Genomic DNA, 25,482 nt, shown 5'->3' with positions numbered 1-25,482 from the left:
CACTGAGTACCTTTATAAAAGAAACTCTGCAACCTCGAAATTCTCTACAGCATACAGCATTTTTGCAAAGCTCTGGGGAAAAAAAACCCCACATTATCTGCAGCTGTGTAATCAGGAAGAATGGAGATATGAACCAGTACTTTTTAAGCTGCTGTTTGAAAGGTTTTACTACCAGACTCATCCCATTATATCTTAAAGATATGAAGCAGTTATTTTTTTTCTTAATTCGTTCTTCTGAAGAGAAATTTAAATTTCCTAGAAATTGGTTGTCAAAATCTTTATGTTTCCTTAATTTTACAGTATTATCCAGATAAAATTGCATAACTGCAGGCAGATAATATAATATACAAGAGAGAAAACACAGGGTCAAAAATGGTTTTTTCATTAAATTCCACCACCATTTTCTATTGAAGAGTAGAGACTGCTTCTACTAAACAAAGTCCAGGCCTGACACCATTCAGTATTTTTATGAATAATGTTAGCAGCTACAAAACCTCCAAAGAGGAATGAAACATGGTAGAGGACGAGCTAAATTTCACAAATCTCCACATGATGCTATGTCAGAAAAGAGCAAACACAATCCTCAGATGCATAGAAAGGAATCAGGAAGCAAGAATACGATTTTTCTCCCCAAGTAAGGTATTAGCTACACAGATGCAGGATTAACCGAGAGTTCCAATAACCTGTTTCTTTTAAAGGACATTGACAATTTAGAGATGATACCAAGAATTACAATACTGTCTCAAGGTTATGTGAAAACCCAGTACTGAGGATAAGGAGCTGACTCCCTTCAGCAGATGAAAGGCGATGGCTGGGCAACTTGACTATGGCATCACCTCAGGCAGAAACTGCGACGTCCTTGGGGCTTTATATTCAAGCAGAGAAAAGCATAAAAAGGAACTTCCAGCTGGAATTTAAAACTAAGCACACTGAAATCTGAGATTAGGTACAGATTTTTTTTAATCACTACTGAAATTAACTACCAAGGAAATGGTAGGGTCTACCTTTTGCTACCTTCGTGTCCAGACTGGATGCCCTTTCAGAAGATGCCCATAAGACAAACACAAACGGTAGGGTTCAGCACAGAGCTAACAGGAGAGTTCTGTTCTAGCTCTTACTCCAAAGGTCAGACCTCGCAAATCATAAGCGCTTTTTTACCCTTAAACTGTATGAATTTGTTCATCCAGCCAAGAGCAAATCTGAATGGTGTAGCTGTAAGCACTTCAGAGGGGATTTATCTTCCCCAACATCAAGTTGTCTAAAAGTTTGTTGTGCAACCTTAACAAGCCACTAGCTCCTCACAGCAGAGGCACTTCCAGAAGTGACCTCTTGCAGTCTGTCTGTCCATCCGTCTCCCTCCATCAGGTAAGAAGGGAGCCCCCAAAGGCCACACACTTAATTTTTAGGTGCAGAAGGTCAGCAAGACAAATCCAAACTTTCATGACAGTATGTAACTCTGCAAAAGAGAAAAGCACAAACAGATGCTGGGAATGAAACCTCAGCCTGGCTTAAGTCAAGGAGAGGTTTGCCTTTGACTTCAGTAATTCTAGGACTTTTGTCCCTATTATAAATGGTTTGTATGGCAGTTGCACCTAGTATGCTTTTAGTCAATGCCCGAAATCCAACATGGCTGGGTGTTCCTCGGCATAGAAAGGCAGACCGCTGCTCCAGCGGGTCCAGAGTCCAAAACAAGAACTGGCAGAGAGATACGTGGGGGCCTTGGGGAGCAAAGGGACCACACAGTGTTTGTCAGAACTGATTGCTGATGCGTTAGAGTGTTCAAACAGCACCAGCGTGACTCCCAAGAAATGTTCTACAAGAAGAACCAAAGGGAAGACAATGAGATTCCTCAGAAAGGTGTACAGAACATCTCTCCCAGATGTGCACCGTGAATTCATCTTTCAAGGGATTACCCATTAAAGCAAAAATAATACTTCACCGTCACGCAATTTGAATTTCTTTTTCAATGACAGATTTAAATATTTAACACGCATAGCAGAGCACAGTTAAACTGAAGTGCTCCCTTATGAAGAAAATTCACAGCAGTAACCTATAGTAATGTTGCAAGCTGACAGCTCATATTCTGATAGGGTATCACTGCAGCACAGATTTCCAGCTTAACTGTTAGATAAGGCTTTTTTTAAACTCCCCCTCTCCCCCAACAAAAAAAAAAAATCCAATAAGAGAAGCCTTTTGATCTCCCACCTGCTATTTCTCACCTTTAAGAACTCTTTTCTATAAAAACTCATGAAACTAAATGCAAAATTTTAAGTGTGCTTTTACATATGTAAAAATAGCTAGTAAATAAAGGTTTTCTCTTCTAAAATAATCCCATAAATTTATTTGCTGCTAAAGTAGTCTCTGTCTACAAGCCAAAGAAATATTTTGGAAAGTCTAGACAGCTGTGCACAATGCAGCTTTCCAGAAATTTACCCCAAACGCTTGAGAAAGAAAAGCCTAGTAATTGGAAAAAGAGGATACAACCGCTGAAGAACAAGAAATTTAGAGACTAAAGTGGCACAACAGGAAAAAATGGACAGATAACACACATGCATCAGCAATTATCTGTAATTTTAAACTAAATAAGAAGAGTGTCTTATGTGACCATTAGAGATCATTTTAGAGGACAAATACAGGGCATTACAGGTTTGAAAAAGGACATGCTAGATAGCTTCCTTGGACCAGAGACAGACAAGTGAAGCAAGGTCTGAAACCCATAACTATTCTTTTCTGTTCGGCCCAGTTCCGTCAGTCACTGCACGTCTGCTTTTGAGGGCACATTTCTGCACTCGTGCAGGGAGGGCACCTTTAATTCTAGCCCCTGAGCTTTGGGATACAGCTATAACTTAAAAAAAAAAAAAAACCAAAGCAACACAAGAAAGAAAAAAAGAAAAAAAAACAAAATCACATACACACAAAAAACCACATTCTTTTCTTTGAGTTCTTTCAAGCTACAAACGTATTTTGTACTTTCAAAGAATGACAAGTAGACACTGAGCAGGTGATCTCTCCTCTCACCTTTTGAGAAATAGAAAAAAATTCAGACAACGCAGTAAACAATGTCTGAGATTAGAAAAATTACCTTCTAACTGGTGTTTACCAAAACCTGCTATAACAGAAATGAAAACAGGATGAATTCACATTTAATTCCTACCTCCAGTATTAGTAGTCTTCAAAATGCCCACTGACATTTTAATCTAAACAATAATTTAGAAGAACAATTGCATTTTAGGTTTCTGTTAGCAGTGCCACAGGCAGGTGGTAAGGACAGGACTAAAGTTTCCAGCTTTGCTACAGACTAGTCTAACACACAGGTTTAATTAATGGAAAATGAGACAGAGCCATAACCTGGTAGTATCATTTCTATGAAGAATACCCTGTCTTGTCAACAACTAGTTTTTGAATAAAAATGAGTGTTGACACGACTGCAGAAAACAGTCTTTTCAGCATATTTTCCATTTAATCAGAGCCACTAGTACAGAGATCTGCAGCTGAGCAGTATCTCTCAATATTTGTAAGCATCCATCCCTGTTTTCTTTCGCAGAAACCATCATGAATCTAACAGCCTATGCTGCCCTTAAGGCAAGCCTTACATATTTAATGTATACAGGTATGTATTTAATATACACAGGTAGCTGAAGCCTAGAAACAAGGCTACTTTGTGGCTGTAACAGACTTTTCATCCTGAAGCATCAGCTGAAATCTCTTTGAAGTCCATCCATGAAGGACTGCAAAAGCTGCACCCAGCTCCTCATTCAGCCATGGAGAGGTACCTAACCCTGAATCTGTAACACTAAGCATTAAAACTCCAGTCCCTTTGACCAACTCATCCAGCACCTGATAGATACAGAAGCCTTGGATTAAGGCAGGAAAAACAAAATGAACTGGAAACACTGAACCATCAACATATTTCGTTTCATACATTCACTCTTGTGGAATGGGCTATGAGCGTTCAAATTAACGCGCTGCCTGACACAGAAGCATCACTAAACTATCAGCTAACAAGCAGGAAAGTCGGTCGGGCTCTCGGCTCTACCACGTGCCCGACACTTGGTTAGCCTGGGGGATCAGCCAAGGCTGCAGCCAAAACAGAGGCGCAGGCTCGTGCTGAACTACTAAGCCTTCTCTTCCACTGTCACCTCTCTTCCCCTCAGAAAAAGAGGACAGAAACAGCAACATTTTAGGATTCTGTGCTTAAAATTTTATGGTAGATGTACCAGTTTAAAAGGAAAAAAAAAAAAAAAAGACTTTTCTAAATGTCCCTCCCAGCTACTTGCCGATAGATATGGAAGTCGCGCTGAGTTCACCCACCTCCCACACGCCCTCAGAAAAAAGGATTCCAGAAGCTCAGTTACCCCCTCACTTCTGTTTCCACAGCTAAGCTATTAAAATTGTAGAATTGAAGAAAGAGTATTATTTAAGACCCTATTTACCCCAACGTGGCTGAGAAGATTCTGCTGTCTTTCAGGACGTATCAGCAGAAGCAGCACATTGTACGCAGCCAAGACAAAGACACATGGCAAAGAGAATCACCGCTCATGGCGGGGCAGCTCCTGCAGCCCACACACGGACTGTTTCTGACCACACTGGAAGTGATACGAAGCCAGATAAATACATACTGATAAAAATGCAAAAAGCTGTCCCAAGCTCAGCACAAACCACAGCTATAAAAAGACTCCCCAGGGTGATCCACACACATCCCAACTCCTACTGCTCTGGCACTTACCCAGCTCCAAGCAAAATCCAGGTACCCCTCCTTCGTTTCCTACAGGGAAATGAGTCTTTACTCAACCTTCTCCAAAGCCCCAGGCAGCCAGCACTAAAAGGCAGGCAGCCCCAACAACCTTCCCTGCAAAAGGTACAGCCCACTGCATCAGTGTAAACCCATTTTCACCTGTACCAGGAGCCAGCGCTGAGCGAAAGCACCCCCTCAGTCCCAGCTCCTGTGCTGAGCTGGCCCAGCCTGCAGGGACGCACAGCTGAGCCACGCAGGCTGCGAAAGCTTTCAAAAACCAGCTGCTCGTTACCTTACATAGCACTGGAAAAGTACAGACCCAAGTAATAGTCACCAGCTCTGGTGGGAAAACGAAGGCAGGGAAATAGCTCCTTGAATATTGCTGAGGATCCACATGGCTTCTCGGTTGTGACCACAGGACATCCCTGCCCTCCAGAACTACTTCCTTTCCCTTCTCCTTTGCAGCCTATTTTATTTCTCACCTGATCTGTTGCTAGGCCAAGCCCATAAAAAAAAGGAATCCCCTACATTTCTCTTTTCCACCCAATATTACTAAAACTCCGTGATTAAGGACTGTGGACTTTCCTTTTCACGTGCCTCTTCCAGAACTGCATTAAGGAGCAATCAGGCAACCGGCAGCAGGCAGTGAGGAACGGCCAAGGGAAGATCAGTTAGGTACAGGCAGTAACCCCTTACTCTGGTAAAACAACAGCAGGAATAAGGTAGATGACTGCAGGCTTAATTATCCCCGTGATCTCACGGTGGGATTTCAGGGACAGTGAGGATACCTGGTCTCTTTGGACTGCTGTAAATTCATTCCTTGTAAACCCCAATCGTGCAGAAAAACTGGGTCAGCCTGGTTTTCTTCACATGCATCGAACCAGCCTCCTATCCTGAGGTGCTCTCTCTAGAAGAAATGCCACCAGGATTCCCTGGCTCTTTAGATGTTGCTTCATCCAGAAGATGGGGGACCCCAAGCACACATGAACGACTTGCCCTCCAGCAAAGCATTCAGCGATGCAGCAGCAGCCACCACCAGATCTCCTGTACGCATGGAGGCATGTTCCCCAGAGGTCGTCTCACTGCACGTTCGGCACTAAAAACTGTCACTTCGTGCAATACCGACTCCATATGAATTAAAAATAAGCTTCTGCATAATCTGTGTATACCCATAATAAAAGACTCCAACATTCAGAACTTGTGGGAATGTCTGTGTCTTTCATAAATTATGAACAAGATTTCTTGAAGCCAGGGTAATTACTGCAGGTATGCAGCACTATGCAGAAATGTAATATTTACATAGAAACGCCTTACTACAATGTCAACATTTTAAAGCCTTCAGTAACTGATTAGACTATTTTAGACATGAATCTTAGCAGGTAAGAAACAACCGAGCTTTTTCTGATGCTGAGAGAGGCAGTCCAATTTACCAGCCGTAAATGACAACTATTTTTCTGTGGCTTTCTAGTCCTCTGTTGCATACAGCACAGAGCACGATTACTTGCACATTACAGACAGGAGAAATATTTCAGAAATATTTGGTGTGATCACGGCCAGAATCAGCATATTATGACCGAAACAAAAACAATCTCTGGCAGAAGATACAAATCATATTCTAATTTGAAATTAACAGCTACTGCAAGCTTTTTCCCCCCCCATGCTTTGTCAGCCAGTTTGTACCTTTGTTACAAAGAAAGTAAAAACCTGCCTACTCTGAATGACGTAGATATGCAGATAAAATTGACACAATGTTTGGGAAATAAAATACGCTTCCATTGAAACTGAAAGGAAATACTGAAAGTTATTTTAAATTGTTTTAAGCCTAATTTGGAAACTGTTTCATTTCAGCCAGTTGCAAATGCGAGTTTAATTCCTACATCACAGCCAGAATTATTGTGATCAAAAATATAGCGGTGATTGCTGCAGACAGTAAGATTGATAGCAGTGTTTGGGATGCCATCTCATTCCAGTTCTCGCTGACGTTTACGTACTTAGATAAGTCACTGCACACAGAGACAGAGAGGAGAGGGGAGCTGCTGTTTATTTGCTGTTGTTTGCTTTTGAGGGAAGGAGAACCAACATTCTCCCTTCTCCCTCCCGTTGCTCCTGGCAGTCGCGGTTCACAGACCCCGCAGAAGATCGCTGCTTACAGACATGGCACATGCAGCCCGGTGCAGCTCGGTGGAAAGGATGAACATTTTTGGTGTCCTGCTGTTCCATCAGTATCTATCTACCCTCTTAATGTCGTCTGTTCCTGTGGGATCAGAGGCCTGCATATGTAGAAGTTTCATATTTAGATTACACTTATTGCTGGATAAAGTTGAGGAAAAATAAGCCCAGCCACACCTCACCAAAGACAAGATTAAAGAAATCTTTAGCAATGAGAACATACAAACATAAATAACTGAGTGTACTGTGCTCACCTAACACCTATATCCCAGTTCCAGCTAGTTCAGGAGATCTTCCACAGCTTTTTACGCTAATTCCACAAGGGACAATCCAGTGTGTAGCCTTTTCTGGCAAGATGCTCCTTCTATAAAGCTGATCTCTTGCTTTGCTTTCCTTTATTTCATCTTTATGAAAGCAACGAGGGAATTGTGAGGAAGAACTTCTTCACTCTGAGGGTGACGGAGCACTGGAACAGGCTGCCCAGGCAGGTTGTGGAGTCTCCTTCTCTGGAGATATTCAAGACCCGCCTGGACAAGGTCCTGTGCAGCCTGCTCTGGGTGACCCTGCTTCGGCAGGGGGTTGGACTGGGTGACCCACAGAGGTCCCTTCCAACCCCGACCATTCTGTCATTCTGTGATTCTGTGAATTCAAATCAAGAAGCAAAGATCCTCCATGGACTCCACACGTACATCTGGAGGTTAAAGCCAGTTTTAAGAACTCCTTTACTTCGTCTCACAGCATGACTGAGCGAGAAGGGACCTCTGGAGGTCATCTGGTCCAACCCCTTCCTCAAGTAGGGCCACCTAGAACCCTTTGTCCAAGCCCATATACTTTTTTGCTAACTTACTGTTACTTTGAAAGGCCTTGCCTCTATAAGACTCTTAAAGCAACCTTACCTATTTGAGACTTTCGGGGGTAAAGTGGGTCTCTGAAGTGCACATTTTTTTTTAGTCCCTGTTTGTTTCTACAGTCCGTGGGTTTCAGACACCGCTTGTAAAACAATCTTTCACAAACTACGTAACATAGAAGTTCCTCAGCTCTCCTCCCCTAGCTCGCACAACCTAAAATTGGACTTTTTCAGTATTTTCACAGTAACTCTCAGTAGAGGTATTAGAGAAGAAGACCAGCTATACAATGTTTCTGGTGGTCCCTTCGTTCAAGTTGTGTTGAACAGATTCTGAAAGACATACTGCGACATGCCAACAAGTGATTAACTTGGGGACTGATGTGCCCACGTTTCCTTCTTATGTCAGTTCGGAATTTGGCTGTTAGACCATTTGTTCACTTTGATGGAGCTTTAAAGTAGATTAGCTAAATGTTTCAGCTAACATTTGCAAAAAGGCACAGCTTCTAGATTAGTCATGAGGACCAGATTCTGCTCTTGTCTGTTCTAGCATAAGAAGCTACACGGTTCGGAAAAGCTGACACTTGTAGCACTGCCCTTCTCAGGCCACACTGCACTGCGGCGAAAGCCTTCTCACAACTATCATAGAAGAAAATCTTCTTTCTGTAAACAGATCCCAGACCTGAAAATGAGAAAGGAATTTGGCTTTAAACCTACCTTTAGGATGCATTTCAGCATGGAGGGTGACCACAGTTCGGTAACACAAATTTAGACCTAACTATCCAGGGAAAACAAGGAGCAGGAAGTCTTAGCCTGTTTCCTCTGGGCTCTTAAAAGTCTCACCTTTTCTAATAATTTGGAATCTGTTGGCTAATTATGACTGAATTTGACTGAAGGATAAAGATTGCAAATGTGATTATCAGATCTGTAAAAACAGACAAGCGTGGGGTAGCTATCTTGATATTAAACTTTAAAAAAGCAGTAAAAATACTAATTTTTCTTTTCAAACACTAACAAGCAATAATTTTCTGAAAACAGATGGGTTTCTATCTCATAAGAATGACACAAAAAGCAAACTACAAACTGCGCTGCTGGGGCACCAGTTCATTTCTGGCTCAGAAGGCAAAGCACTGCCCACGGAGTCCCCGGTGCTTCCAGTCTGCTGCCAAGTCCTCCCATCAAAACACCTTATAGTTCTGGGAATGTCATGACGACAGTCACTATTAGAGCTGTGTGACTTAACATTTTGAAGGACCAAATTATTTGTTAGCATAAGTCTGCTGATTTCAGGAGAGGTGCGGCAGCAGAGAATTCAGATCATAATTCACAGTGTTGTCATGGCATCCAATATTTTTATTTAAAAAAATTTGAAAAAATACTTGTTGTGCCTGGTTCTGCATACCTTATGAGAACAGATAAAAATCACATTCTGCATTAGTACCAGTGCCTTTAGCTGCAGGCCACAACATGGTCTTTATAATAACAAACTGGTCACCAGAACAGGCTTTGGTCATGGATAGGTTAAAACCACAAAACTGTAGCGTAATGATTATGGTTACCAGAGTAGAAACAGAACAGGGATTGTAAAATAATAATTCAGAAATCACTACCCTCCTCATTAGCAACAATCCACAGAGGACACTTGCATTCTTGCCTTGCTTACCGGGAGCCCAGTACTCTAAAACCCTGAATGATGATGTGACAGTCACACTCATCTTCACCATCATGTCACCAGCTGTCAGCTTCCTGAAAAAGTCAGGTTTGTGTTCATTGAAGGAATAAGGTTTTTATTAGCAGTAAAAAATGTGGAGGAATAAAGTATCCTTTGGATACCTAACTTTAAATTTCAGAGTCATTAATGCCTTTTTTGGCCCAGTTCAACAAAGACTACACAGAAGGTTGTGGAAGAGGTCTCCAAAGGCCTCTACAGTCCAGCTTCCCTTACGTATGGGGAAGCTGATGGACAGAAGGAGTCTTCAGACCTCGATGAACCCCCTGGACAGGAGGACCCACGTTACTTTGTTCCTTACATCATACTCACTAAGCTCATCCGAGCAGCAGCCTGCAGGCCAGATGCCACCCCTTCTGCAAAGGGGATGAAGAACAGCTATTGAAGGACCGCGATGTGGCAAAGCAACCCAATCCTTTATCCTGCCTTTAGCCCCAAGCTGCCGTGTGGGCGAAGGCAGGATTCAGAGTCATCACCATCTCCTAAACCACATCTGGAAACAAGAGGTACCTCTTGCAGCTGCGGCAGCTGGACAACCCCGATAGCAGCACATTGGCGATGCGCAGCACAGCTAATTCTGTGTGCTCCATAAGTGAACTGGGTGCAAGAGCAACAGGAGATCAGTGGTTTGCTTTGCATCATTTTGCTTCTTTTCCTCTCATTAAAAACAGCAACAGTTGAAACCCACTCTTAGTGATAAGGGTCTTTAATCCAACAAGGGTCCACTGCGTAAAGGCTCGCAGCTGCAACAGAAGATGCACAAACCAGTGAGCCACCCAACAATTTGGTTTGGGGAATTTCTGCCACTGCCTACACAAACAAAGCTAAGGGCTTGTGACAGCTGCTTGTGTTTCCATTATCTCTTTCAGGATCTCAAAGTTCAAAACCACATTCTAGAGAAGCAACTGGCAGAAGGATATTATTTCTAACAGCCCATCCACAGAAGAGGCCCCGTTATTATTAATTACTCATATTGCCATAGAAGCTGATTGTCCCGGCCAAGAACAGAGGCTCCCTGTGTTACATTCAATACTAACAGGCAGGCAAGGGCCGACCTTGCCCCACAGAGCTCACTCTCCACAGACTCCCAGTCCAAGCTCCATATCAACCGTTGCCAGCTCTGCAAGAACCCTGATTCAGTGCTCAATGTACCCTGGGAGATTTTAGCCGGCCTGAGCTCCCAAGGAACAGCAAAAGTCACACCCTGCAGAATTAAATGAAGATTTCCCACGTATTCTCATTATAAAGGGCATCCCACACGCCAGAGCTCAATACAGTAAAGCATGTCATTTAACTTTTCCCAGGGCAGCAATGGGAACAAGGGGTACTTTGTGGGGTAAGGGTACCCGGAGTCGGCGGGCGAGGAGAGGCGAGATGCATTCTTCACAGGGAGACGCGGCTGGAATTTGGTCTCCACCCACCATGGACAACTAGATGTGGGGAAAGAGCAGAGAGAAACGAAGCATTTCAACTAGCTGTGGGGATTAGTAAATGCTGACGTGAAAATCTCAGGCGCAGCAGAAAAGAGTCATGGTTCAGAAAGGGATGAGTGGGAAGGAGTAGGAAGACCGTTACAAATGCTGGGATGACAGCCAGAAGCGGCCAGCTTCCAGAGAGGGAGAGGGCAGAGGAGAAAGGGCAGCTGGAGGTGAGGGATGGCGATGAGCTCTGGGATCCCAGGTACTTTCACGTGCTCTGGGATCGCCAACGGACGTGGGAGAGGGGCCACGAAAGGACGGTAAGGCGAAGGGGGCTGCTCCACAGCAGGCAGAGAGCCACTGGTGGTCTCTAATGACAAGGGTTTCACCACTGAAATGCTGCCAAGTCATCACTTAAGAAACCAAAGAGGTTTCCATAAGTTTTTGCCTCTCATTTTTCCTTAGGTTTTGATTGTGTGACAATAGCAAAACTACCAGCAAAACCATTCCTAAATGGCCTTACTGGTCACGCTGGCACCAGTGGGGGGTACTGCCAGTGCACACACTGGTCAGTGAGTACAGAGCAGTTGACTGCTCTGACTTTCTGGTTGACTGGCTTTTTCAAATGGAAGGATCTTTGAAAGATAATTGATCGGACTAGATCTGAGAAAGAAAAAAAAATCTTGTCTTCTTTGTGACTTAGCCACAGCTTTTCTATGAAATTACGGCGGAAAAATCTATCCCTCCACAGCTTCTGGGCCTCCTTTATTCACCTGTAAATTCTCCTTATTATTCGTTAATAACAAATCCCTGACAATGTTGTCTATTTCCACTGTAAAATCTCTAACCTTTTATTTATACGTCTGAAACTCACTGTGCCAGGCATCGCAGAATCCCCGGGTACTACTGTCATGCCACAACAACAATTTATCCCACCCTGCTGAGACCTAGCGGACAAAACGGCAGCTCATGAAACAAGCAGTATTTTGATTTTTCAGAACATTTCCGCTTTAACAGAGGGCAGTCTGTTCTTTCACAGGGTAACAAAGAATTATACCAGTTTACTGACAAAACTAGTTTTCAATAACTACAGACTACTTTATGCTGATGCACGTTTTCATTACCACTATATACACATTGCACCTGTCGGACACATAGCAGCAGCGGTTACTCCAGCGAATTTTATTTCACCGGAGGCTCTTCCCGCTACAGACCCCAACCCATGCCAACGGTCCTTGGGGCTGGATGCGGTACCCATCCCTCCGGCAGCAGCCAAGGTCATGCTGACTCACTGCCTCTGGCTTTCCCCCTGCATCCACCCAGTGCCAGGGCTCCGGTAAGTGCTCGGCTATTCATAACGCTGTCACTCCCAAAGCTGCGATTCCTTCCTCCACACACAGCACGAAGCATTGGACTGCGAGCTCCTAAAAATGTTGCTTATCAGATTTTGGATTCCTTTTGAAGTGGTAGATTAATTTCTGCTAAAAAAATAAGTGATAAGAGATATCAAATAGAAGCCTTTCACTCTCAACCAGAGAGTTTTCCTAAGGAACAGCTGAGCTGAGGAAGCTGGCAGGAAAGTGGTCTCTGCCAGGGTTTGGGGGCAGAATTCAAGTGCTCCTTTTCTGAACTCACATCTTCAGAGGGGAGTAATTAACATGCAGATCCCTGGGTAACAGCAGAAAAGCAGCAGCTGTCGGTACCCAGCCCAGCCTCAGCTGTGGGTGACTAACTCAAGCCCTCACTGGTACAGAAACCAGGGGCCCCATTTCAAGAAGAATCTTGAAAATAAGGGATCTTCACAGAACAACAACAGTACACAGCATCATCTTCAACCTCAGCTCTCCCTGTTATACCCAGGGAAAAGGTTATGTACAGCCAAACAAGGCTTACATGCTCATTTTAGATTTAAGTTTCTTCTCATCAGTCTAATATGTTCCAAAAGCCAATGGCTCTGAATGTATCTAATCTCAGCCCAAGGAACAGTGAGTAAAGTACTTTTAAAATACCAAGTGCCAAAGCTACACTCAAGCCATGACTGCACTTTCTGTTCTGGAATAAACGTCTCTCCACAAGCAAGGAGACAGAAAATACTTGAAATCACAAATCATGATGCAGTCTTAAGTAGATTACAGCAAAACAGTTTAAAGCCAGGAGCCTAAATGTGTATCACATAATCTATAGGTAGTCACCCAGACAAGTGTGACATGTGATTTCAGAGCATGTGGACAAAAAGAAGTCATACAGGTTTCAACAAAAGGTTGCTTGGCCTGCTTAATAAAGCAAATCCAATGTTTTCCATGATAACTAAAATACAGACCTTAGGGTTCAAATTTCCAGGTATCTAAATTTGATAATCCAGTTCTACCACTTTAATATGGATTTGATTTTAGGAATAGTAAGCATCTAAGAACATATAGCATCATTGTAACTTCTAATTCAGCACATTTGGAAAAAAATGTTATCACTCAACTGTGTTGTTCCAGATTTGCTCCTATTTTTACACAGCTGAGCTTACAGCATGTTAAGCGCAAGTTGTGTTATTATCAGGTGGCAACCATCAAGCCTTAACTGGCAGAAAAAATAAAAACTTACCTAATGCCCAAGGTACTGCACTCCTAACAGAAGTCCTGTGCCTCCATCTCCCATATTGGCATACATACACAATTCTATGCCACCTAACTACTGTTTCTCTTGATGCAGTGATATGTTATCTGCTTCATTTGACAGAGGAATCGTTACCATGTCCTTACATTTTACTTAAAAATGGTCACCAAGGACACAGATTTATGACTGAGATTTTATGGATTAGTAACCGATCGAGTGAAGCGTGATCGAGCTCACTGCAAATGTCAACCAAAAACTCTTTTGTTGAGGTTTCTGCTGGGTTTTGTGTTTGTTTGTTGTTTTTTTTAACCTTGCCCTTACACATTTGGGGCTAGCCAAGTGCATATACATGATCTGTTACTGGAGCTCAGCTGAGTTATGACAATTCATTAAGCTGCAAGAATAAGATCACATGTTTGAAACCCAGTAATTATAGCTATGCCAGCTCTCCCTTCTTTGGTGGGAACAAATCAGAATTCTCAGTTTAGAACACATTTTATCACTTACATCTTGATGACCGTGCTGTTTGCGAGCAGGTGGTGGGCACAGACTCATCAATTTAATCATCGTCCCATTTTACCTTTGACTTACCCACGTAGCCAGGACTTCAACATCCACCTTCAAGCCACACCTGCTATAAATGACCCTGAGGCAAAACGCTGAATATGTTGTGACAGATAGCATTCTTCACATGAGAAGCTTAAATAAAACCTTTCCTAACGTTTGTAGGTGGGAATCACAGGCAGTTATTAAGAAAGGACTGAAGGCAAATGTTCCCCTCAACTAAACTCAGATGAACTCTGCATGTTTGCCATTGCTATGCAGACACCTGGAATAATCCAAAACAGTGCAGCCTTTTAAAGCTTTACAAAAACTCTGTGAGGTATTAAGGGTATGAGAGAAACTTTTCCCACCCACCCAAAAAAACTCTAACTTGGCTTTATGAATACTATGAACTATATGAACTACAAGCTATTGAGCGCACATTTTTAGTAAGCGGAATCCTAGATTCAGGTTGGACAATACTTGTTAAGCATCCTGGATTAGCCACCAAATTGGGAACCAGAGGCTATGCCTACGCAGAGAGTTTAACCCAACTGCGAACTCCACATGTACTTCCACACCAAATGCTGAAGATCTCTTAAAACTCAAATGCCAAAAGGTTGAGAGCTCTGTCTTGCTGGAAATACGGGGCCAGGATTCAGTGCAGTTTGGCATCCTGCATCTTGCCCTGTGGATACAAGTAGGCAACACTACAGTCCTGAGCAAGACTAAACCCAATCCATGCTGCGTTCATGTTTGGCCAACAGCCAAACTTTTATAAATTAATTATTTCACCAAGCCACCTGTTCTCTTTGCCTGACCAAAATTCCCATCTTTACTCTTAGAGGCTTGCTGACCCTTTTCCTCCTACCTGAGCTTTATAACTACTAGGAGCTGGTTTTCCTCCTCTAAGTATCCAAAGCAGGAGTTAAAACTCCAGCTGTTAACCACCTCCAGCTTCCCTTCATGGATGTAGCCATTAGTCAGTGATGACAAACAGCATTTCACAGTTCATTCTCAGTACACCGATGTCTAAATCCATCCGGAGTGAGTAGGGGAACCAAGGAAAGGCTGTTTGGTGCGGGTACTGAATGCATAACATTGCCTCTGCTAACTCTGTGTCATCTGTGAGCTCAGAGAGACCACAAAATTAAAAATAAACAGACAAAAAAGAACAGGAAGGAAAGATGAAGTTTATATAATTTAGTTGAAATGTCCCCAGAAGTGATCGACCGAACTGAAAGGTGACCAGCTCTGGTAACTGAGGACATCTTTTACGGTTCTTGGTAAAGCACAGCGTTGTATGTATTACTGCTAGCACTGGAAAACTACTTGCTGTGTAGATGAGTTCAACACAGCTGTACAGCGCAGAGGCAAATTAGGTCTGATGCAGGGGAGAGAGGATGATGGAGAGGGTACAGCGGGACTGTGTGGATAATGGGCCCCACTCCCAGCGCTGAGCGCAAGGACTGAGTGCATTAGCTAACCTCACCCGGCATCAATTTTCCTGTCTGGGGTTAAATAAATCAACAACCCCAAAAACCAAACAATAATTTAAATAAAAGCTTGATTTTTGCAAAACATTGTGGAAAAGTATCTTCTTCCTGTGCACACACTCGGCCATCCCAATTTTAAAGCTGCCTTAAATGTTGTCTTTCCAAGGATAATTCAATGGTGAGGCTGCTACAAAGCAGAGCTGACAAATCCTCTGCTGTTTCATTTTCAGCCTGCGTTCAAACAACATTTCTAAGCGTTTCTAGGATTCCCTCATGTCACTGCGATATCTGAGCACAGTATGGAAGGTCTAGTCTGCCACTAATGGCCAGATTTCTTACATTCACACAAGGACAAAAAGGCTCTTTAATATAAAAAATTCAGCTCCGCATCTTACGGAGCAGCAAATCAACATGAAATAAGATGCAGGGCAAAGACTGAAAAAAGGAAGATGAAAAAGTACACAAACTGTCATGGACAGGAGACGAATGCTGTACAAGAATGAGAGGCAGAAGATGATGGGCTGCAGAGAGATGCAGAAAACGGGAGTGGACCAATTTCAGTCTTAGTGAAAGCCTTGTGGTATTAATAGTTTTCACAGGTCTGTCCCAAAACCACAGATTTAGGACAGTGGCCTACTTTTTCCTTTTAAGTTAATTAAACTTTGTTAGCAAAAGCAATTCAGAAACACAAATAATCATAATCTCAAAATCATTTTTTAATAATACCCTCCACAGAGAAGTAGAGTTCCCACTGAAACACTAATCTGCAATCTAGTTTAATTTCTTCCTGCTTATTTCAGCTTTAGGCACCTGCCCTTGCTGAGATGCACTTTTCACCCTCTGACTAGTCCTAACTTCTTCCATCTGTAGCTGGTCTGTACTCACAGACTGCTTTCCCAGTACAGTATGAAAAATTGCTGTTTTCTCCTCATAATCCTCTGCTGCTAGTGATGCACATGGGTAAAGGGACAAAGGGCACACTGACGTCTCCGCATGCCCTATCAGTTCCTCTAAATTAGGAACAGACCCTCTCTCCTCCCCCATGAGCCAGTGTTGTTGAGTTCACAAGGAAACGAGGGAAGAAGAGGGAAATGGAAGTCACGCCACAAATACAAGACAGTTCAGCAGAAATGCATGCATGCTTTTCAGTCTCTGCCATTATAAATTAAAATCGTCCCAAAGAAAAAATGCACGGTACAGTATTGTATTGAATTAAACATTACCCCCTCAGGTATCAGACAAATACGGAAGGGAAATCCACAGTAAAAGCCACTGTGCAGCAAAGCCCTGCAATGTAGCAGAGCCATGAGGGATCCAGGAACAAGCGGTGAATCAGATTTGATTCTCGTTGTCCGTATGCTGAACAAAACACCAGTGCAAAACCACAAGAGAAAACAAGGTGCTGAAGAACAACCATACCTGAGCTCGTCTGAAAAACTGAGAAGTGGTTCAAGAAGAAAGCTCTTTTTCTAGAAGCCCTCAATACATTCAGTAAAACACATGATCTTGCACGTATTTTCCTCCAACTGCCAATTGCATAAGGTATATAAAACTTGCCCAGGTGCAAATGTAGTCTAGACATCTGACTTTGAGAACGCTCCTCATTTTACTGTGATGAATGTTCACAAATTACTGGTTTATGCCAAATCCTCTTTTCTCCATCATTGTTTTGCCCCTACCTGCACTTTCAGTAAAGCCAGGTGTTCTGCTCCTCTGCACGCAGACTGAAAGAAAATCTACAACGCAATACAGCAGGGAAGGAAAAATATTTCACCTAAATGAAGGTGAAAAGATGGTAGCAAATTAATTTATTTAATCCATTACAAAAGGCCTAATTCCAAACAGATGCAGACCTTTAGACTGAAATCTCTTCGGTGAGCCCCAGTTTTACATTCTCGGGCCTTGGACAGAAAGTACTTCCCAATAATAATAATGCCTGGCTCACCCATTAACACTTCCATAAGTCATTCTGTATTTGGTACTAACTGAATATTTTCTAGGAAATCTACAGAAAATTGACTTTTCCATGTCATAAAATCCAGCTGCAACTTCCAGTTCTCTCAGAGGAGTTCAACCCAGACGACTGATTCAATCAGAACCCCCCAGATTAGAGAGGGATTGCTTCGATGTAAGAGTGAAAGGAAGAAAATAATTTAACTGTGGGGAGAAAACGAACTGTATTTAGGTTTATTTTAGGAGTATGTGAGTCCCCAGTGTTTAAAGCTGACTATCGTTGTCGAAGGGGGTCTAAAAATCACGTTTATCTGTACTGGCTCATAAGGATACAATGCAATTACTGAGAGCAACTGGCAATACAGGTCCCTGAAAAAAAAAAAAGAAGGTTCATCTCCATTTTTCTCTGCGTGCTGCCAAAGCTCCAACAACAGCTCTAATTTCCCCTAATATGATTTCAGCTGCTTATGTTTTCTGTAGGCTAATGCACAGGCCTCATTTCCTCTCAGCGGAAGCAATCCTGCCGTAATTTGATGAGCACCTCTTCACATCAGTACCTGTTGAAGCCACTCATCCCGTCCCCCTCCTTCCTCAGCATCCTCGTCCTGACCTTTTGGCCACGCAGGTAAAACAGTTGATGGGAACATGTTCTGAACCAAACCATGTAACCCATCTGGGTTGCAGATAGCACACACCCCCTCCTTGGTTAGTTTTAACTGGGCTCAGTTTTCTGCCCTGGTGTGACAGTACAAACAGCCGCACAACCGAGAGCCAGAAAGGGGGCAGGAACGACAAAGGGAGGTGCAGAGTTGTCCTGCTGAGAGAAAAGCACACCAGACTACACACTTAGTAACCCCCGATCAATGCAGCCTTAACGACAAGCAAAAGAAAATGAAATTTGAGCAAGAAGTGAGGCTGTGGCTCTGCTAACGGCCGCTGTTTCCAGGCAGCATGCTGGTAGGTACTGGGCAGCTCGCAGCAAGCTGCTACTGGCATTTAACTGGGCACAGTGGGCACCCTCAGAGACCCTGCATTGCTCAAGGTCCCTTGCTGTCTACCTGCTTCCTTCTCCAGTCCAGCCTCCGGCTCCAAGCAGGGTCAGCTCGGAGATCAGACCAGGTTCCTTAGGGCTGTATGCAGCTGGTGCTTGACAACCCCCACGGAAGGACATGCGCAACCTCCCTGGGCCACCAACCTGTGGCACTGCCTGTCCTCACGGGGAAACAATTCTTCCTTACATCCAGTCCAAACCTCTCTAGCTGCAATTTATACCAGTTGTCCTATGTCCTCCCACCATGCACCGCTGTGAAGAGCCTGTCTCTGTCTTTCCAATAACCTCCCTGTAGGTATGGGCAGGCTGCTGCTGGGTCCCCCACATCCATCTCTTTTCCAGGCTCAATGAGCCCAGCTCCCTCAGCCTCTCCTCAAGTGCTTCAGATCTTGACCATCTTGGTGGTACTCTGCTGAACTCTGCGCGGTTTATCCATGTATTTCTTGTACAAGTGGAGCCCAAGACTGGATGCCGTTCCCCAGATGGGGTCTACCAAGTGCCAGTTTGAAAGTCGTAGTCACTATGCTTCTGCTACTACCAGTCCAGGATGCTGTTAACCTTTTCAATGTCAGGGCACACTGCTGGCCCACATTCAGTTCACTGGCCTCTAGGATCCCCAAATCCTTCTCCACAGTCCCCAGCCTGTAACAGCTGAACCAAAGCTTTGCAAGCTGCTGCTCAGTTTATGTTAAGGCATTCCTTGTAAGCCTACCTCGCAAAATGAACTGCTTAGAGCATCCTCAGGCTCTTTTTTGTTGCAGACCTACGCTTACGAGGAAAGTGCAGAGTGATGAATGCCACTTAGGGCTGTTCTGGATCCAGCTGCTGGACAAGCCCCTACTTAACGGCTTGACCACTGAAGTTCTCCTATTGCCTTCCACATGCTCCTTGCTCCACGTAACAGTTTCCCGTACTGCTCTGCTCTCTTTTCCTAACCAGGCCAGCTGTGAAAGGGAACTGGGTAAAAGCTCTTCCATCAGCAGCACATAGAGACAGGGGTGGTGTTGGCTGGGCTCTGGAGGAGGCAGCACTGCAAAGAGCATCCGAGCGCAGTCCCTCCAGGCCTGCAGCTCGCTCACCCTTGCCCTGTCCTCATCTTTGAGCACAGCCTTTCTGAGTGACACCACGTGAACAGAGACCAAGGACAAGCGATGAGATCAGGATGAGACGCTGAAAACGTTCAGCCTCATCCGGCACAAGCCCACAGATGCTGCCACTCGAAGGAGGTGTAAAGCTATACTGAGACGGCATCAGTTCACAACTTTCTAGTTTTGTATTTGGGACACATTCATCTTTGGGATGAATTCAGAACATCTCATTGGGATTTATGAGCCGCTTCACACTTTTCTAAGCATCCTGTGATGCTAACAGCTGTGTAGAGCAATCCCCATGTAACAGGGCTGTGTTTGGGATGAAGATTTCCCTCCTCTTCTGCTTTTTTTGGATCCAGAGAAGTCCCAGAAACTGTACACTTCAACGATGGAAGAGGCAGAGAGGTGACTCCAGCAGCAGGTGTGAGAGAGGCTTCAGAGAACAGTGGAGGAGTTGGAGGGGCAGCGCCGTGTCAGAAGAGAGGGGAGATGGAGCTTAAGCCAACTGCGTTAAAGTAGCGCAGGGACGAGCAGAACAGAAAAGAAGCTGCCAGAGAGAGCTTCAGCTCTGCTCCTCAAAAACCCTTTCCAGTCACAGACCAAGAATTGTTTGTGGAAGCCCCATTACTAAACTGACTAAGCACTTCATCATCATTGACACAACATCTCTGTGAAGTAAAGAAAACAAGAATTTTTGACCTGCCAAGGACAGGGCTGCTCACCAATAGCCTGGTTTCCAATAATTTACCAAGGATAATTGGGTTTAAAGTAATGCAAACACCAAACTGCATCTTCATCCTGGAAATCAGATAGCCAGCTCTATCTGTAATCCAGGCAAAGAGTTTGTCTCAATAGAATGAAATACACAAAAGCCAGGAAGCCAAGTGAGATATTGCCTATATTAGTCAGTCAGAGAGGGAGTCGAGGAGAGAGACTCGAGGATCTACTCAGCCGCTGTGTTCATGATTTGACTCCCAAAGAGAAATCTCTGCTTAGGGTTTCCCAGGCCTAAATGTCTTGCAGAGTTGGACATCAAAACTGCCTTCCATCCGCATCTTATCATGACTGGAGATGACTGATATTTCTCCCCTTTAAAAACATTACAGGCCTCCAGCACACAGCAGCTAATCCCAGAATCACAGAAGGGCTGAGGCTGGAAGGGACCTCTCGGCATCACCTTGTCCAGGCCCCCTGCTCAAGCAGGGACAGCTACAGCAGGCAGCTCAGGCAAGAAGATCAATATGAAGCCATTTTACACTTCATTAAAACAACGAGAACTAACAACAAGCATTATCCTTATGGCAAGTAAGACCACAAATACTAGAACCACTGGAAAACGGCTTCCATAAAATATGCTGGTCATTAAACTCCCACCTCAGCAAGACAGTGAAAACAGGCTACCTTCAATCCCCTGACTAAGAGCAATGCGTCTCACTCTCTGCATTCTTATGGACTGCAGGTTAAAAGGCACATCTGCTCAAGTAACTTTCTGAAGAGAGGCCCTAAAACCGTAGTGGTTTTACCACAGGGCCAAAATTCCACTAGTTTGAGATGTAGTTGAGTGAGGCACAGAAACATCATTTACAGACTGAAAAAAGTCCCACAAAACTATGAAAATTAATGAAGCTGTAAAAGTAATAATGTTTTGTTCAACGCTACAATCTTATCTAGCATCAAGACCACAAGTACTCCATCTCATGATACTGAAAGCTGCTCAAGTCAACACAACAGAGTACGCCTTTTCACATTCCTGCCATTCAGTTCATTTTTTCAAACATAAGGTCGGTAGCTGACAGAGGTCTTGAGTCTTTCCTGGACAGCTTACATGTGTACTAAGTGCTCTGCCTTGGAAGAAGTCGTCCTTATTAGGTCACTGATTAAAACTTCAAAGTTTTTGTAACGTAAATCATTCTCATGGCCCAAAACAACAAAGTCTTAGGCTAAAGTAGAGACCTCTGAATACCGCACAAGAAACATCAGAGGTTACTAAAACAATTCATATTGCATGGTGGATAGCATATATCCTGTATACAAGCATTAATATTTAATGTAATGCATTGCAATCTGCTTTTACTTGAACATCCTGTAATGGCCTTACTTTCCCATCTCACTCTCCACCAATGGAAATTATCGTATAGCTGAGGCTCCGTACCACGATCTGTATGGAAAAGGCTCTGCCGAAGTTCACCGGAGTTTTGAATTGCCAAGGAGCACGGGAGAAGACTTCAGATCCTACAGTGCTAAGCCATGACTGAGTAGTTAAAGATGGGAAGCTCTGTTTGCTGAGCACTAAATACGGTGAGCTCCTAACCACAGAACGCAAGAACTTCATAATGAAACGAAGACTTGCCTCAGTAAAACTCTACCCCAGTAATTAAATCTGTTCAGAGCAGGTCTGCAGAAGCAGAGGTGATAGTGCCAAGCATAATCCTGCCCACACTCTTGCACCTGCTGCTCCTCATGGACGGATAAACTGTTTCGGCACAAACCTGAGGCCTAATTTCTATACCCCACCATGACTTCAGAGAGGCTGCAGACGTAGCGAGGTCAGAGCAGAAGCACAGATCCCCGCTGGCATACTGGGAGCCTTCCGAGCTCCCGTTAGCCAGCCACGGCGTTTGGTGTCCCGCCATGCAGACCATACCCAGGCCGCCATCCAGGACGTCCTCTGCAGGGCCTGCTGGAGATGACACACAAAGACCCTCCTCCACACATTTTGGAGGGAGCCTTCGCAAAAAAAGCTGTCTTTGAAATCCCTCTGCCACTTTGAGAGCTTTCAGACAGAACCCCACAGCCCCAAAATCTACACCCCAGACAATTTGCCCGAATCACCTGAATTCTGCCTCGCTAGTGTCATCAGAGGTGCTGTTCTGCTTATGCCTCACAGTTACGAGTCTGATCTGCGCTCAGGGAACAGTCGTAATGGAGGTGGTAACAGAGAAGCTCAGAAAATAGATTACAGTGGCAGGAAGTGGTATGAGGAAATTCTCCTTTGCAGGGCTTCACGTGCAGGAAGAATCAGCATGGTTTCTCCTATAAAGGTTAGAAGCAAGAAAAAAAATGACTTGCAGGCTAGGTGGGGGGTGGAAATACCCCACTTGCAGCTATGGAGAGCTATGGAATTGAGAGCCCCAGGCCTGAACTGGAAACTGGAAAGGCTTCACACTTGCTTGGCATCAGGCAAGCTACAGCATTTCTCCTCTTTGTGGACATCCTCAGTGTCCATGCTGTGGCTGGCACAGCATGAAGGCACGGCCCCACGGGAGACACTCTGGGCTGCAGAGCATGCAATCCCATCGACTTCAAGGGGAAGTAAACAGGAAGAGAATTTGTGCCCATCTTTGATTTCCCTCTAGTTTAATAATTTCAACTCAGTTTCTTGCACTATCCCTTCTATCTGTGGCCACGTGCACGCACATTTCATCCTGGTTTCTGACCAGTCTTCTTTCGTACAGTATTGTGGTGGGATAGCAGCTACCTACAGCTCTGCTTATCTCCTTCTTCTCTCCCCCCCTCCCCCCCCCCAAAAAAAAATGCATTGCACTTTTCCCCCTTAATTCTGTTCCTCTATTACTGCCAGGGCGTTTCAAATAGCGCTGCCTCCGTGTCAGCGCAAATTATGCATCTCTATCCCTGAACCTGTGATTACTGGTTTCAAAGTCCTGAGCCTGCTGCATAGGCTCGGGGGGGTGGGGAGGCAGAGATCAAGTTTAAGGAGATCAATAGGTTTTTCTGAAAAACAGCTTTATTCTTCTTACTGAAAATACAAATTTTTCAGCTCTTCTGGACACTGAACCATGTCTGTCTGCAGCATAACTCATTTACCTGCAAGTAAAATGAAACCTCTATTTTATTAAAAATACTTCTAAAAGTGCATCATCCAATATTCTAAAGAATATATTCATACATAATCCAAGTTTATTAAGTGGCTTCCCTCAATATGGAATATGTTCATGATTTCTAACCGAATTTCTGCGCACTACATGTAGCTATACGCTTCTGCAGAACGAAGAAACACCTTGTAAATTTGGGAGAACGTCTGTTTGACACTTCATCTTCCGTTTTCCAAACACATCATTAGTGACATCCCAAGACAGTATAGAAACACCACGGAACGCCGCGATACGAGCGCTGCCCGTGTCTGCGCACCGTGTCCATCTCCAGGTACGGCGACGGACGCAGGAGGAGCGATGGCATTTCAGAGTCACGTTCAGCCAAGGCAAGGCGTAGCGCTCCCCGACTTCATACCGTGGATGGTACCAAACCACGTCTGAAAGACCGACCCAAGCCACCTCTCGGGTCGGGTATTATTCCAGCATGACGCAGAAGTTTGATTTCCGCTGCTGGGGGATAACGGGCCCCCTCTGCCCCCTCGCCGGCAGCCCGGGGCAGGTCTGCAAACCCCTGCCACGGGAGCTGCCCCTCTCCCCACGCACCGCAGACACCCGGTCACCCCGAACCCCTCCCTGCTCGGCTCACATCCCAGGGGCTGCTCCATTTCATCTCCCCCCATAAAAACAGCCCCAGCCCTGGACGGTGCCGGTGGGACCGGCGGCAGCTGCCGACCCCCGGTACCAGACGCTGCGGCTCCCGGCCCCGGGGTCTGCAGCGCGGCCCCGGGGGCCTTTCCCGCCCCCCCCCCCCCGCAGCTCCCTGCACCTCCCCGCACCGGCGGGGCCGGACAAAAGCCCGCGCTCGCTCACCTCCTTCAGCTGCTCCAGCTCCTGCTTGAGGCCGTCGTACTCCGCCTCCAGCTCGTCGTACTGCTGCTTGAGGGTGAGCTTCTCCTCCAGCACCACCAGCCCGTACTCCGCCGCCTGGATCTTCTCGTGGGTCGTCTCGGAGAGCTCCCGGGTCAGCCGCTCGATCTCGCTCTTGTAATGCTCGGCGCCCTGCAGCACCTCCTCCGCGGCCATAGCCCCGCCGGCACTGCCGGGCCGCCGAGGCGGCCGGGGCCTGGGGGGGGGGGGGGGGGGGGGGCGGGCGCGGCTGAGGGGCGGCACCGGCACCGCCGGCCTGGGCCTGGGGACGGGGGCCGGGGCCGCCTGCGGCAGCCGCCGCCGAGCGCGGGGACGGGACGGGCCGCCCCGCCGCAGCCGCGCTCCCGTCCCCCGTCCCCCCCCCCCTCCTCCGCCGCGGAGGCCGCGCTCGGCCCCCCCCGGCCCTGCGGCGGCTCCGGGGCCGGGCGGGGGGCGGTGCGCTGGAGGCCGGGCCGGAGAGCGGGGCGGGAGCGCGCCTCGGCGCGGCGGCTGCCGGGGAGATGCCGCTGCCGCCGGCGCCCGCCTCCTCCCAGGAGCCGGCGCCTCCGCCTCCCCTCCCGCGCCGTCCCTCCCCTGCGCCCGATAAGATGACGGCGTCCTCCGGCCCGGCGTTCCCGGAGCGGCGGGAGCAGCCGGAGCCCCTCACGCCGGGATCGCCCGCGCCCTGCGCGGGGTTTGGCGCCTCTCGGCTCTCCTCAGCGCGTCGCGGCGGGAGAGGGACGGACCCCGGTGCTCCCCTGCCGCTGCGGGAAGCTGGGAAGGGGAAGAGCTGCCCGCTGGAGAGCAGCTCTGCGGAGAGGGACTGGGAGTGCTGGGGGACGACAGGGTGACCATGAGCCAGCAGCGTGCCCTGGCTGCCAAGAAGGCCAATGGGATCCTGGGGTGCATCAAGAGGAGTGTGGCCAGCAGGGCGAGGGAGGTTCTCCTCCCCCTCTGCTCTGCCCTGGGGAGGCCCCATCTGCAGTGCTGTGTCCAGTGCTGGGCTCCCCAGTTCAAGAAAGATGAGGAGCTACTGGAGAGAGTCCAGTGGAGGGCTGCGAGGATGATGAGGGGACTGGAGCATCTCTCCTACAAGGAGAGGCTGAG

At 45.9% G+C, this 25,482-nt stretch overlaps 1 protein-coding gene across 6 annotated transcripts in view; it reads right to left on the bottom strand.

The window, feature by feature from the left end:
• BICD1 (BICD cargo adaptor 1) overlaps window positions 1–24,597 on the bottom strand; it is a 191,832-nt gene extending 167,235 nt beyond the window's left edge. For all 6 annotated transcript variants that reach the window (XM_075428747.1, XM_075428749.1, XM_075428753.1 and 3 more), the window contains exon 1: window positions 24,340–24,597. In XM_075428747.1, coding sequence (XP_075284862.1) covers window positions 24,340–24,552 — 213 coding nt within the window. In that variant the 5' untranslated portion in view covers window positions 24,553–24,597. The remainder of the gene's footprint in view (window positions 1–24,339) is intronic.
• Window positions 24,598–25,482: the final 885 nt, after the last annotated feature.

This window comes from Opisthocomus hoazin, chromosome 8 (assembly GCF_030867145.1).
Source record: "Opisthocomus hoazin isolate bOpiHoa1 chromosome 8, bOpiHoa1.hap1, whole genome shotgun sequence".
In the NCBI taxonomy this organism is placed as follows: Eukaryota; Metazoa; Chordata; class Aves; order Opisthocomiformes; family Opisthocomidae; genus Opisthocomus; species Opisthocomus hoazin.
This window is presented reverse-complemented; position numbering and strand designations above follow the sequence as displayed.